The following is a 13,814-nucleotide window of genomic DNA, read 5'->3' as shown; positions in this document are numbered from 1 at the left end:
TTTTAATCCAAATAAATTAGAAATAACCTTCTCCCACTTGAGAAAAACACCCAAAGAACAACCACCCACAGTTACTAAATAAACCCAAATGAGGATAGGGTCTTAAGCTTGCTTTGGAATGAAAGATACTGATTCAAAACTGGTTGTACTAATTGTTAATTCCCTATCCCTAAGTGGATTTGCAAATTCTAAGAAGTTTAAACTTCCTTCTAAGAAGTTTAAACTTCCTTCTAGGAAGATCAGGAAAATATTTAACAGCCAGGGGCAATTTCAGTTCTAGGTTCAAAGATAAATATTTTAGAAAAGACCTCCTTATTTTGCTAGTTACAGCATAAACATCATCTTCAAAAGATGTTTTAACACCCATAGTGCCTCTGTTAATTACAATATAAATATTCCTAATGCCTTTGCTAAGCAAGAAGACAAGTAGGTCCATGCTAAAAACAAATAGTTCCCCAGTCCAGCCCACCACCCACTGATACTACCCATTCTACTGCATTTCTAGATTTGCATTATCACTCTGTACACAGTCATGGAAGAAATTGTGGGAACAAAAATAGAAGAGAAACTCAGTTCATGGGCTATTAAGAGATTGGTGCCTTTCTTCAGAGGCTAGAGGACTCCATGAAATTTCATATGGCAACGGAATTTCTCCTGCTCCATGAAAGTTTTCCCACAGATTCCACAGGAGCAGCCTCCTCCTTCCTTGTTGTGAGAACGCCGGACATGACTATCATGGGCAGCATGAGAGGCAAAAGCTTTGCCACAGTATTTGCACTTGAAGGGTTTCTCTCCAGAATGCTGCCGGATATGAGTTCGGAGAATGCTGGAGGCAGTGAAGGCCTAAGTGCCAGAGAAGAGAGGGAAATTGGACAAATTAAATTTCTGATGAGACAGGCATAAGTCATACTATGATGGTGTCTTAAAGGTCTTATTCATGAACAAGATTTGAACACTTCTCAGTGGTGTGGTCACAAAGACTAGCTCCCCATCAGACTGCTTTGATATATATTGACAATGAGGCCCTGGGCAAGTCCTCAAGCTCTCATTGTTCTAGGTAATGCTTAAGACTATGTTGATGGGGGTGATGATCAACCTTAATGGACTTGCCCATTCCAGCAATACAACAATCAGGGACAATTTTAGAGTTCCTGTGATGGAGAATACCATCTGTATCCAGAGAAAGAACCCAAGTTTGAACAAAAAGACATATCATATTGTCTGGTCTTGTTATCTCTTATACTTTTTGTTTCTCCCTTTAGGATATGATTTCTCTCTTATCACACTCAATTTGGATCAGTGTACAGCATGAAAGCAAAGTAAAGACCGACATATTGCTTTCTGTGGGGGGGGAGAAAGAAGATTGGGGAAAAAAATTGTAAAACTCAAAATAAAAAAATCTTTAATAAAAAAATGAATGCTGAAAACCATATTTATATGTAGTAAAGGTAAACTTACTTGCCAATGGTCCCACAGTTAGGGGTACCAGAGGCTAGATCTGTTTTTTTTGTTTTTTTAGTTTTTTTGCAAGGCAAATGGGGTTAAGTGGCTTGCCCAAGGCCACACAGCTAGGTAATTATTACGTGTCTGAGATCGGATTTGAACCCCGGTACTCCTGACTCCAAGGCCGGTGCTTTATCCACTATGCCACCTAGCCACCCTGAGAGGCTAGATCTGAATCCATATCTTTCTGACACCAAGTCCAGCACTCACTCCATTAAAAAAACACTGACTTGGGGGCAGCTAGGTGTGGAAGTGGATAGAGCACCGGCCTTGGAGTCAGGAGTACCTGGGTTCAAATCCGGTCTCAGACAATAATTACCTAGCTGTGTGGCCTTGGGCAAGCCACTTAACCCCATTTGCCTTGCAAAAAAACTAAAAAAAAAAAACCCACTGACTCCCCTTAGTAGGCCATTATGATCACACTTCTTTGCAAATCTTAACTCATAATGAGAATGAACACAATTTTGAACCGTGTTCATTCTAAGCCTCTGGATGTTTGAATAATAGCTACCTATGACCTGGGCAGCATTAAGTGGTACTATAGATAGTGTCTGACCTAGAGTCAGAAAGACCTAGGTTCAAATCTGAACAGGCTGTGTGGGTAAGCTCTGTTTGCCTCAGTTTCTTCATCTATAAAATGAGATGAAAAAGAAACTGACAAACTGCTCGAATATCTATGCCAAGAAAATCCCAAATGGGGTCACAAAGAATCAGGAACAATTGACCAACAACATCTTTAGAAACACTACTGTGGCATAGTGAATAGGGCACTGCACTTAAAAGAGAAGAGTCAGAAAGACTTGGATTCAAATTCGTCCTCCTTACCTTCTCTGACTCAGTTTACTCTAAAGTCTCTGTCACTCTAATTTAAGTACTCTAAGGGTGTCTAAGGGGAAAATTAGTGATCAATCTAATTTGGCTTCAGAGCACTTGTCCTGTGCTCTCTTGCAGGCAGTTTTCATTTACCTTGTTGCAGTAGACACATTTGTATGGCCTCTCTCCAGAATGGACCCTCATGTGCTTGTTGAGGCTGGAGGATTGTGAGAAGCTCTTTCCACACATAGAACACTGGGGACAAAAGGGCCATAATTAGCCAACTATAATCACAGGTCATTAACACATTGCCAATCTCAAATTTCAAAATTAGATTCACTTGCCAGAAGAGCTGCTTGTTAAAAAGGGGGTGGGGGATAAAATAAGGGCTGAGAATTATGAGCTCCATTTCAACGCTTATTTCCAGAATATTTGTAGGTCAAAACCTTTCCCATTCTTAACCTTCTCTAGATTCTGAGCCCAATGTTAGGATCAATATAAAAGTTGGATTTATGACCACAGCATAAATTCATTGTAGTTTAAGAATGACCTTCTAATTGTGAGCAGATTAATGAGCTCTGAATTGCACCTGCTGTCACTACTTGTAATTCACAATGTTTTTCAAGGGAAAATAATAAATGCTATATGAGGCTGACTTAATCTCATTATAGGTGTTGGTACTTTCTTCACTGATCACAAGCTTTCTTTGCCTGTCCAACAAGATGGACCCTTCAATCAATTAACATATATTTGCAAAGCACCTATTTTATGTGACAGGTAGTAGTGATATAAGGAAAAAATTAAACAGTCCCTGTCTTTAGATTCTATTGGAAGTGAAGCAATTATCATTAGCTACCTTAAATACATTTTAATGCAAAATTGGACACTTTAGTTAATCTTATTATCTGATCTTTTCTTTTTCTTACTTTCCCTCTCTTCTTCTTCTACCCCAGGTAATAGAAAAGAGCATGGGAAATCCAAGTTCTACCTTGGAAATGCCTCTAACTTGCCATGTAACCTTGGCAGCTGGAAGGAGTAGGAAACGTTTTCTGAAGGAGGAAGTGTAAGTCAAATTAAACTCTCTGAACCTCAGTTTCCTTATCTATAAAATTAGGGGATTCAACTAGAAAGATCTAAAATCTACAGGTACTGGAGTTTTAAAATGACTTGAGACTAAGACCTGATCCTCTCACTGCTTCCTATAGGTCTGTGAACCTTCAAAGATTAATCTCATCAGAAGTTTAAGCCCCAATGTTTGGTCTTTTGTTTTCAAAAAGGACAAGTGAAATAATGGGTAATATCTTGACTTGCACAAAATCATTAGCCTCACTCTGTCTTCCAGAGTCCAATGGCAAGACAGAAGTCAAGAAAACTGGAATACAATGGATGACCTCATCATCTTCTGTATCTGACCAAGTTCTAAGTATTCCACAGTACCTGCACTTCAAGTGCCTTCATTGCAGTTGGAACAAATGGGGAAGTCTTCACATGCTTGAGGTAGACATGCCTTTTACCCCCCGATGAGTTTGAGGTCTGTGGGTTACTTTCAGTCTGGTTTAGGCTGACTGCTACATTTGGGTGACAGATGGGCACCAAAAGTAGATGAGCAGCCCTGAAAAGGGCTTGCCAAGCCCTAACACCAGAGATGCTAGTGCTCCCAGAAGATCCAAAACACATGTAAAGACTCGCTTTAAGAGAAGGAGGTTCCAAAGGACTCTAATTTCCATAAGGTCAGGGACACTTTGGACTTTTCTTCCTATCCCTAGCACTTAGGGTGGGGTCTGACACGTTGTCAGTACTTAACACATGTTTGTGGATTGACTGATTCCTTTTTCCTTCCAATAATCTTCTCTTCAGCAAACTCAGAAGCTGCTCCCACTGACAGCTCTGCCGTGATTGACACCTCCCTTACTGGTGAAGAACATCAAATCAGGAATGGGTAAAGGGACAAGTCTCCCAATTCCAACTTAGTCATTAGTTTGCCTTGGAAATTCCTGATCATAGTCCTTTACACTATTTTCCACATCTGTAAAAAATGAGGGTTTTCATTTTTTAAAATTTTCCCCATGATTTCCAATTCTTTCCCTCCAGCATGGTTCTCATAGCCGAGCCTGCAAGGAGGACAAAGGAGAACTAGGGTTTAAGGAGGACAGGTTAATGGTAGGCAGTAAAGAAAGGATGAAAGAGTGGAGTGTAATGAAAGAATGGAAGAAAAAGTGGCTGAGGGGAAGAAATGGAATATTAGTGGAGAAGAGAGAGTTCATTGTACCTTCATCAGGTTAGAGGTCTAAACCACCCCCTGCCAAGAATAGGCCCCCTTTCTTACCTTGTGAGGTCTGTGCTTCTCATGGACATGTAGGATGTGGATCCGGAGGCGGTCCCGCTTCTCAAAGGATCGACTACAGAGATTACAGGGAAATTTACGGTCCCCTTGGTCCACACATCGAGTGTATTTAAGATGCTTGTCTCTGTAATATTTATAGGCAAATACTTTGCCACACCTTTCACACTTGTGACTTTCTCCAGACTCTGGACAAAAAAAAAGAGAGACAGAGATAGATATAGATAGATAAGAGTGAGAGAGTGAGAGAGAGAGAGAGAGAAGAGAGATTGAGAGAGAGAGAGATCAGAAGCAGAAAGGGCTTCTACCCTCCCTCCTCTTTAGTATGTAAGCTTCACACTACCACATGGTCCACAGATCTAGGGAAAAGTTTCCTAAATAGTCAGTCTTATAATGTTCCTCCTTCAAGCTTGTATGATACCCCAACAGCCACCTACCTGTGGACATTCCTGATATCATAAAAAAAGAATATTAGACTTATAATCCATTGCCTGGGGTTAGGAGAGGGTGTTAGCTAGGTCTGCCTCAATTTCCAAATTTTTTAAATTGGAATAATAATAATAATAATAATTACAATCAACACAATAATAGCACCATTGTTTGATAATCAACTACAACAGACTTAGCTCTTCCTAGAAATATAATGATCTAAGGTAATTCCAAGAGTAGTGATGGAAAATGCTATCCACATCCAGAGAAAGAATTTTGGAGTCTGAATACAGATTAAAAGCATACCATTTTCACTTTTGTTTGTGCTTTTTTTATTCTGATTCTTCTTTCATAACAAGACTAATGGGAAAACACAGTTTAAATAAACTATTTACATTTAGTAGCTATCTCAGACACTAGAAAGAAGTAAAAGAGATAAAATTCCTAAAGTTTACTTTTTTAAAAAAAAACTGGATCTGTGATTTTGTCTATAAAGAACTCTCAAAAAAAAAGAACACTCAGTGGCATTCTCTACCAATGTATAGGAGTTGTTTGTTTAGTCCTTTCCAACTCTTTGTGACCCCATTTGGAGTTTTCTTGGCAGTTACTGAAGTGGTTTGCCCTGTCCTACACCAGCTCATTTTATAAATGAGGAAACTGAGGTAAACAAGATTAAGTAACTTGCCCCAGGTCATACAGCTATTAAGTGTCTGAGTCTAGATTTGAACTCAGGTCTTCTTGACTCTGGGTCTAAGCCACCAATCAGAACCTCCTACTACTCTGCAATCTTTAGTCATAGAGATTTTACCTAGAGGTTAAGAGACTTGTCACGTGAATCATAGGATCAAAGATTTAGAGTAGGAAGAGCCCATAAACTAGCCTTCAGAGATGTTACATACTTGCTTACTTCTAGGTACCTGAAGCAAAAATTCAGGTGCTCATCCTTTATAATTCCAGTTCTCTATCCTCTATGCAAATAGTTCTCAAAAGTTTCATACAATGGTTTTGAAAATTACATAACTTTATTATACAATTAAAAGGAATAGCAAGTTGTAAATAATAGATTTGCAGTTTCATGAGCGATTTTTTTTCTGGTCTACTGATATGGAAATGCTTATTCTATTTAAGTTTAAAATGAAATAAATAAGTTAGATGAAGAAAGTAAGAGAAAGGGGATGGGGGTGGGGAGGAAAAACCTAGGAATTAATCTAGGATATTCAGGAATCTCAATTGAAAGTCTTTTCAAGGGCTTCAGGGAAGGTCATTATGAATTGACAATAGAGCCCTGGCATATTTAACAGGGGCTAAAGAAATAAATGAGCTACTTAATAAAAGACAGGAGAAGAGAAACACAAAATTTATGTTTAGCTTTTTTTTCCTACGGAGTGGAGAGTCTATCACTTTCAAGGAGGTGGCACTCTGCCCTGGGTCCCTGCTGAGAGCATTTTGCTCAGAGCTGGAATTTGCTCTGAAGAAGAAAAAGCCTTCCTGCTCCCTGGGGCAATGGGAAGGGCAACCTGTCAGGGAGGGGTCAACTATCTTTTCAGACCAAACAGCCAAAATTGAAGGTCAATAAAGAATGGGGAAAAGAATACTTATTGGCAAGGAGTGAAAATAGGCATTGGAAAAAATACCAGTGACATGATATGATAATTCAATAATAGTACAAATAAAACTTGAAGGTCATTGAAAAATTGCCATACAGGCTAATTCAGAAATATATTTTTCATGATTTCACAAGTATGATTGATGTGCTGCTTCCCTTCTTTAAGTGGTATGAGGAGATGATTTGGAGGGAGGAAAAGAATTTGGAACTCAAAATGTTAAGAGTGCTTAAAATAAAAAGTGGTTTTTAAAAATTATTAAATATTTCTGATGTTCAAAAATGTCCATTTGAATTCTTGTTGCCTCTCCTGGTAGAATGTTAGCTCCTATTGATAAGGACTGTTTCATTCCTTGTATCTGCAAACAGAATGCTTGATATTATATGCTTCATAAATTGAAGATTAAAAATTGATGGACTGCTACTGAATCTATTTGCCCATTTCTTTTGAATTTTACATTCTGGCCTTTTACTGTACCTTGCCAGTTCTTTTTCTTCCCTCTCTAGGTATGCCTTCCTCTCAAATGCCCTATTTGCAATGACACAGAACCCCATCCACTTGCTAAGTCCAGGCTTATTTCAATTACAGTAACTGTACCTCACCTTCATTCCTCTAAACAAAACCAGACACTCTGGCTTCAGACCCCCACTCTTTAACCTCTGCCTGCCTTACCTACTGGGGGAAGCTGGAGAGGAAAGTCTTAGGTGAAGGAGGAAAGACATTAACCAGCAATACACCTTCCTCACCACAGGATGTCTATGCTTATTTAAATGAAGGTTAGGAAAAACTCTTCCAAACCCCTCACTTTCTGCTATCCAATGGCACCAGACTACCAAAGAGTTTCAGGACACAAAAGAAGGTTAAGAACTCAGAGGCTAGACTAGGATCCATTGTATTTCCAAAACCTGTGCTCCGAATGCTTTCTATAGAAAATGCAACCTGCAGGAGGTTGGATAGAGGTGGGGGTAGACAACTTACCTTCTGGGGGCTCAAGTTGCTGCTTCCCTTTGTCCAAAACTTTCAAATTCACAGGGATACCTAGGAACTGTTGGTAGCAGTCTCCATACCACACCAGTAGCTCCTGGTTGGGGAGGATTTCTTTGCAGCTCTCATAAAATATTTGGCCTTGACACTGGACAGCTGACAGGTTCTGTTCCTCTGGAAAACGGGCACAGTTGACTAAAGACATCCAGTTCCCACTGGCTCCTTTTCCATCTATGAAGTGACTTAAATGACCATCTTCAAATATCTAAACAGACAATAGTAAAAGGAGAGCAGGGGAGAAATGAATGAGAACTTCATAGAGAAATGGAATATCCCCAATTTGTCTGTATTGTTTCCAAATGAGGAGTTTGATTAAATGGACTCTTAAGGTCTTAAAACCAGAATCCTAGGATTCTCTTTTCCAGTACATTTAAATCCATATTTTTCCATTCAAAGTCAACCTTTTCTAAAGCACTTGGTGTGTATGGATCAGACATTAGATTATGTAGACAACAAGCATTTAAGACCTTAACTATGTCCTATATTGGAGACATACATAAAGACAAAAAATATAGTCCTTATCCTCCAGGAGCATAATATACTTAATACACTTAATACACTATCCATAATGATGATCTCAAACACTGAAACCTGCAGTAACTTCTAGAAATACAATTTTTCTATTCATAGAAGTAGTGCAAGGATTTTAATTTTACTGATGGGAAGAAATCAAGTCTCAGAGAGTTAGGAAGTGGTAGAGACTAGATGCAGATTTAGGGCAATAGACCCTCAAGTTCAGTTACATTATGCTCCCCCCTACATTAAACAAATATGTACATACACATGTGTGTATATACACACACACACACACACACACATCAAGGATGAGTAGACATCGAGTCATCATTTTATTTCTTTAATATGTAGCTCCTTCTGCCATTATTTTGAGAAAATCACTTACTTTGCATGTCTGAGTCTCTATTTTCTTCATTTGTAAAATGAAAAGTTTTAGCTAAATGGGTTCTTATCCATCAGATTGTGATCTATTAAATTAAGTGCTCATTGATAGTGGAAATTGTTTGCATCCTTAGTGCTTAGCATACTGTTTGCTGCTACACAGGAGATGGCTAAGAGCTTTGTAGCACCCACCAGAGTTTTGACCTCTGAACTACACTCACATAGTCTTTGAAAATTCAGAGTTAACTTCTATCATTGAGACAGGACTTTAGCAGAAGATTGATAAGTTAGGGAGGGGGAGTGGGTTTTTTTTAAGAATTCACTGATGTTACTGTCAGTAAGAAAATTCCCTCTCCCAGTGCAAGCCAGTCAGCACCTGCTCTGCACATCTTGCAGTCTTAAGTAATTTTAAGTGATTTGTTCAAGTATACGTCAAATAAATGTCAAGACTTGAACTCAAGTCTTCCTGACATCACCTTTCATTCATTAAGTTAGATTGTCCCTCTGGATGTAGGTACCTTGTGTTAAAAGGAATATAAAGTGTTAAGCATGTGGTGTCAGCCTGTCATCCCTATTACTTGGAGAAGCTGAGGCTGGTAGCAGATACCTCAAGCTCCAGGGTTATAAACTGCAGGAAGACTAAAGTCAAACTGTGTGGCTTCATTGAGTTGTGCACCAGTAGGATTAGTGCCTTAGGGTCAGTGGGCCTAAGGAGGAGGAGGAGAAAAATGGACCCAGATCCAAAGCAGTTACCTAGAAGTAGGAACTACACAACTAAGTGATACAGTGTTGAACCTCAATTCAAATACCACCCCAGATACATACTGGTCATACGACCTCTGGGTAAATCATTTAACCTCAATCTGTCTCAGTTTCATCATCTGAAAAATGGAAATAATAAAAACTACCTCTAGGATTGTTTGTGAGGATAAAAATGTAAAGTGCTTTATAAACCTTAAAGCATAATTTAAATGCTACTTATTATCATCATTAATTTTTGTGCTAGGGCCTCCATACATTATTGCATACTTTCAAAACTATATACATGAGGTTCAATGTTCTCAACTAATTTATTCTTAGAAGTGTTTTCCATATGCATTTTGGGAATGAGTATAGATTCTTTCCAGAACAAAGTTTCATAAAAGGGACAGTCCAGACAGCAGATTATTATGTATGTACATATGTAAATCTCCCCAGAAGGATCTCCTACTGAGTCTCTAGATGCTCCCCTCCCAGAATTTTCCCCTTACTGCCCCCCTAGCCCAAGGCCTTCCTTTCCCCAAACACTCCCCCCCACCTTCTTCTCCTGTGATACAGTCAAAGGAGATGATTGATTTACCTCCCACATCAGAGAATTGTCACCATAAGTCTTGATCTCACTAGCATTGACCACTTTACCCAGAAAGGGTCCGAATCTAACCCCTTTGGGAACAAGGTTGCTGCAGAATACACCAAACTGAGGGATGCCACCACACATGGTCTTTAGGACACACAGACCTGAAGGAGAAACCCAAGGGTGGGGGGAGAAAAAGTTAATAGGAAGAAAATTCAGCTTTGATGACCCAAGGGGGGTAAGGGAGTAGGAAGGGTCGGAAGTGCCCTTGGTTTCAGAGAAAGTTTGTCATAGCCCCGAGAGTTCTACTTACCTTCAGGTAACTTCAGGGAGTCTTTATCCAGAGATTGAATCACTGATTCTGACTCTGCAAAACATGCATGCTTCCATAAAAGATCTGAGGAGAGTTAGGCTAAGAGGAAGGAGACTAGGCTCTGAGGCTATCAGTTCAGGTTAGGGCTTCTATTTTGTCTTACAGTCCCCTTTGGCAGTCTGGTGAAGCTTCAGAATGTTTTAAATGCATATAACATACATTGGATTACAAAGTAAGTCAATTATCTTTCACCCAAACATTCCTCCAAGACACAAATACTTTTATTTTCCCCTTAGGGTCTCGGAAGGGCTAAACAGGCAAGTTTTCTAATATGTGGCTACTTCCTAGTGCCCATGTGAATACTACTTAAAGTGCTTCAGAAAATCCAGGGATCTCAATCCATGTGAACAGTGCACATTAGCCAAAAAAGCAGCAGAAGAATCCATTCCCACAGAATAATCTTCTGCAACTTTAAATCGAATTAGGCTTAATATAACCAGAACCACACCCCCCCACACACCCAGATACATTGCCATACACATCACGAAAACCTTCACAGATTGCAATACCTACATACCGGAGATCCTAGTTGGGGTCAAATCAGCCCCTAAATAGTTATCCTCTCTTCTAACTATGTGGTCATGCCTTCTCTTTTTGCATTTTTTAAAGAAATATTTTATTTATTTTGAGTTTTACAATTTTCCCCCAATTCTGGCTTCCCTCCCCCCACCCCCCCCCCACAGAAGTCATTCTGTTAGTTTTTAGATTTGTTCTCTTTTTACATTTTTAAATTCTAAATAGTTAATTTACAATGGTAACAAAGAAAAAACAAAAACAAAAACCAAACAAAATGTGGCATAATTATGATTCAGTTAGCCAGCAGGGTAGATTTAGGAAAATACAATGCTCACTAACTGAGGACCCACCGAGTCCCAAGTAAGCTCTGAGGATAAGAAAGGGCAAAAGACTTCCTTGCTCTCAAAGAACTCGATCTAATGTTGGAGAAAAGATTCAAACATTTATAAACACACCATATATAGGCTAAATTGGAAATAATCTTTTTTTAAAGGCACTTGAATTAAAAGGGCAGTGGTTTCCTTTAGAAAGCGGATTTTAGTTGGCGTTTGAGAAGTCAGGGAAGCCAGGGAGAAAGATCAGGGAGAACATCCTAGGCAAGAGGGAGAGTCGAAGAAAAGTCGGGAGATGGTCTCTTGAAGGAAAAGCAAGGATGTCAGGGTCACCGAATCTCAGGGTACCTGCGTAGGGGATGCGGGGTGTCGTGACCGGTCTAAGTTTGGAATGATGTCAAAGTGGGCATCGGCTTATGAACGTCTCTGAAAAGCCAGATCAAATTTTTGGTTTGATCCGGAAGGTGATTGGAGGAGCTTCATCTCTTTCCAAAGCAAGGAAAGCATTTTCTTCTAAGTTCAGGCAGATCTTAACTATACTATCCCGCTCAATATTACCTCCTAGATCAAATTCGACTCCCCTTTGTTCGGCATCTAAGTAAATCTGCCTTTTCCTACCTTTCCAGGCACGTCACACTTGACTCGCCTCCACATATTCTATCGTTCGCTGATATTGGTCTTCAGCAGTTCTTATGCCCAACTCTGTGCCTTCTCGGCATCCCCCTAAGAACGTCCTCTCAAAATTGCACTTTCTGCACAAAGTTTGTTCCCCCTCCTCCCCACCTACCTACAGAAACCTGGCCTAATGCCTTTCCTCAAAGATTACCTCCGATTAAACAGGTTTTTTTTTAATCTGCTCTGGATAGTATTTAATTAGCAGGTTGTTTTCCCCAATTAGAATAGGAGCTCCTTGAGAGGAGGGACTGATGGGTTGTTGTTTTTTGCCTCTCTAAGAGAACCCAGCGGCTTACCGCAGAAGAAGCGCTGAATAAAGGCTGGTAGAGTAGCTGACAGCCTAACACCTTATTACCTAAATCGATCCAATTATGACCACTTCGGCAACACCTTCCTCCTCCCTAAGTGCTGGAGATGAAGTTTCCACAGCCCCCCGCCCCCATGCCCGCAGCTTCCCCGGAGCCTTGCCGGCTGGATAAGGCCGAGCCTCAGGTTCGCTCCTCCTTCCTTACCTGCGCTGTCCTCGGGTACCCGGAGCCCGGAGATGGCGCAGTGCAGTCGCGTGGGCTGCTGCTGGGAGAGGATGACCCCGTACAGGACGAGGCGCAAGTCGTCCTCTGTGAATTGGTACTGCCGCCGGGCCTGGGTCTCTGCGCTGTGGGGGCTAGCGGCCGCGTCGAGGTGGCGCCTCTTTCGGGGGGAGTAGGGAAAGAAGCGGTTGGGAGCGGCGCCCGTAAGCCACTGGGGAGAGATCTTGGGTGAGGTGAGAGTGGTTGGCCAGGTCCCGGAGGGCTCCGCCAGCGGAAAGATGAGGCTGAGGCTGTGGCTGCTGCTGGGACACTCTTTATTACTGCCGCTGCTGCCGCCAGCACCGCTGCAGTCCACAGGGAGCAGCCCCTCCTTGGGAAAAGGTGGATGGCCTTCCTCTGGGGACAAGCTGCCAAAGAAGGGCAAGGATCCCGGGGGCAGGTTATAGAAGGGCTCTCTCGGCAGGGCCACACCGTGGCTCAGGAAAGTGGGCATCCCGTGGAAAGTGGGCAAGCCGAAGTGGGACAGCGCGGTGGAGTTTATCGCTGGTCTTCCTGTAGTCTTGAGCTGATGGAAAAACTCCGGGGAACTGCTCAGAGGAGAGCTGCCCGGGGGCGAAGTGGCCAGGCTATCCCCATACAGGCCGTGGGACACGAGAGGAGTGTAGTAGCCAGCCACATGGGCAGAGTTACTCCGGAGGCTCTCCTCTGTGTACACCTTTTCCTGGGACCCCAGTTCACCAGTCAAAGATAGGGCCATACCCAGGGTAAAGATGCAAGATTAAGGGAGGGGTGAGTCTGCAGTCCTTGGGGACAGGAGATTCCTAGGTAATCTAGGGGAGGGTAAAGAGAGAAAAGGCAGTCAGTGGGCGGGGCTGTAGGTAGGGAGCATCCCCCTTCCCAATTTAGAGAAGTCAGTCTCTGGACTGCTGGGTGAAGTGGGACAAGAGACACACCTAGGTTCTTAATACTTCTTTTCCCACCTGAGTCTGTCACAACTGAGGATCTCGTTTACAATTCTTAAAAAAAAAAGTCAAATTCAGGGTCCTTTCTGATTGGGACTTTTTTTTGGACCTTCCACCCCCAAACACAGATACCCCCCCAAGTCGATATCAGACTCCCTCCCCCTTCTTCACACTTCTCTCCCCACGCACTCTTCAGAAACCTGCACAAAGGTCAGTCCGCGGGCAGAACCTGTGAGCTGGGGGCGGGGAAGCTTTGAACTCCTGGGCTAGGCTCCTGGGGATAGGGCTAACGGGACCCGGGGCACCTGAAGCCCCGAGGTCAGTAGCAGATTATAGGCGGAAGATTCCAGAACAAAGGAAGCTGTTTAGGATCCGAGATTGAAAAGAAATGGAAGATCCAAAAGTGGGCAGACGACCCGGAAGGGAAAAATACTCCCAAAGTCAGTGTCCCACTTTATCCGA

At 41.7% G+C, this 13,814-nt stretch overlaps 1 protein-coding gene across 1 annotated transcript; it reads right to left on the bottom strand.

Annotated features, from left to right (window-relative positions):
* Window positions 1–612: 612 nt before the first annotated feature.
* Window positions 613–13,147, bottom strand: PRDM14 (PR/SET domain 14). Its single transcript, XM_074200389.1, has 7 exons — window positions 12,373–13,147; window positions 10,278–10,331; window positions 9,971–10,128; window positions 7,669–7,939; window positions 4,643–4,845; window positions 2,470–2,571; window positions 613–843 (listed from the first exon to the last, which is right to left on the bottom strand). The coding sequence occupies exons 1-7, from the start codon at window positions 13,145–13,147 to the stop codon at window positions 613–615; spliced, it is 1,794 nt and encodes a 597-aa protein (XP_074056490.1).
* Window positions 13,148–13,814: the final 667 nt, after the last annotated feature.

This window comes from Macrotis lagotis, chromosome X (assembly GCF_037893015.1).
Source record: "Macrotis lagotis isolate mMagLag1 chromosome X, bilby.v1.9.chrom.fasta, whole genome shotgun sequence".
NCBI lineage: Eukaryota > Metazoa > Chordata > Mammalia > Peramelemorphia > Peramelidae > Macrotis > Macrotis lagotis.
This window is presented reverse-complemented; position numbering and strand designations above follow the sequence as displayed.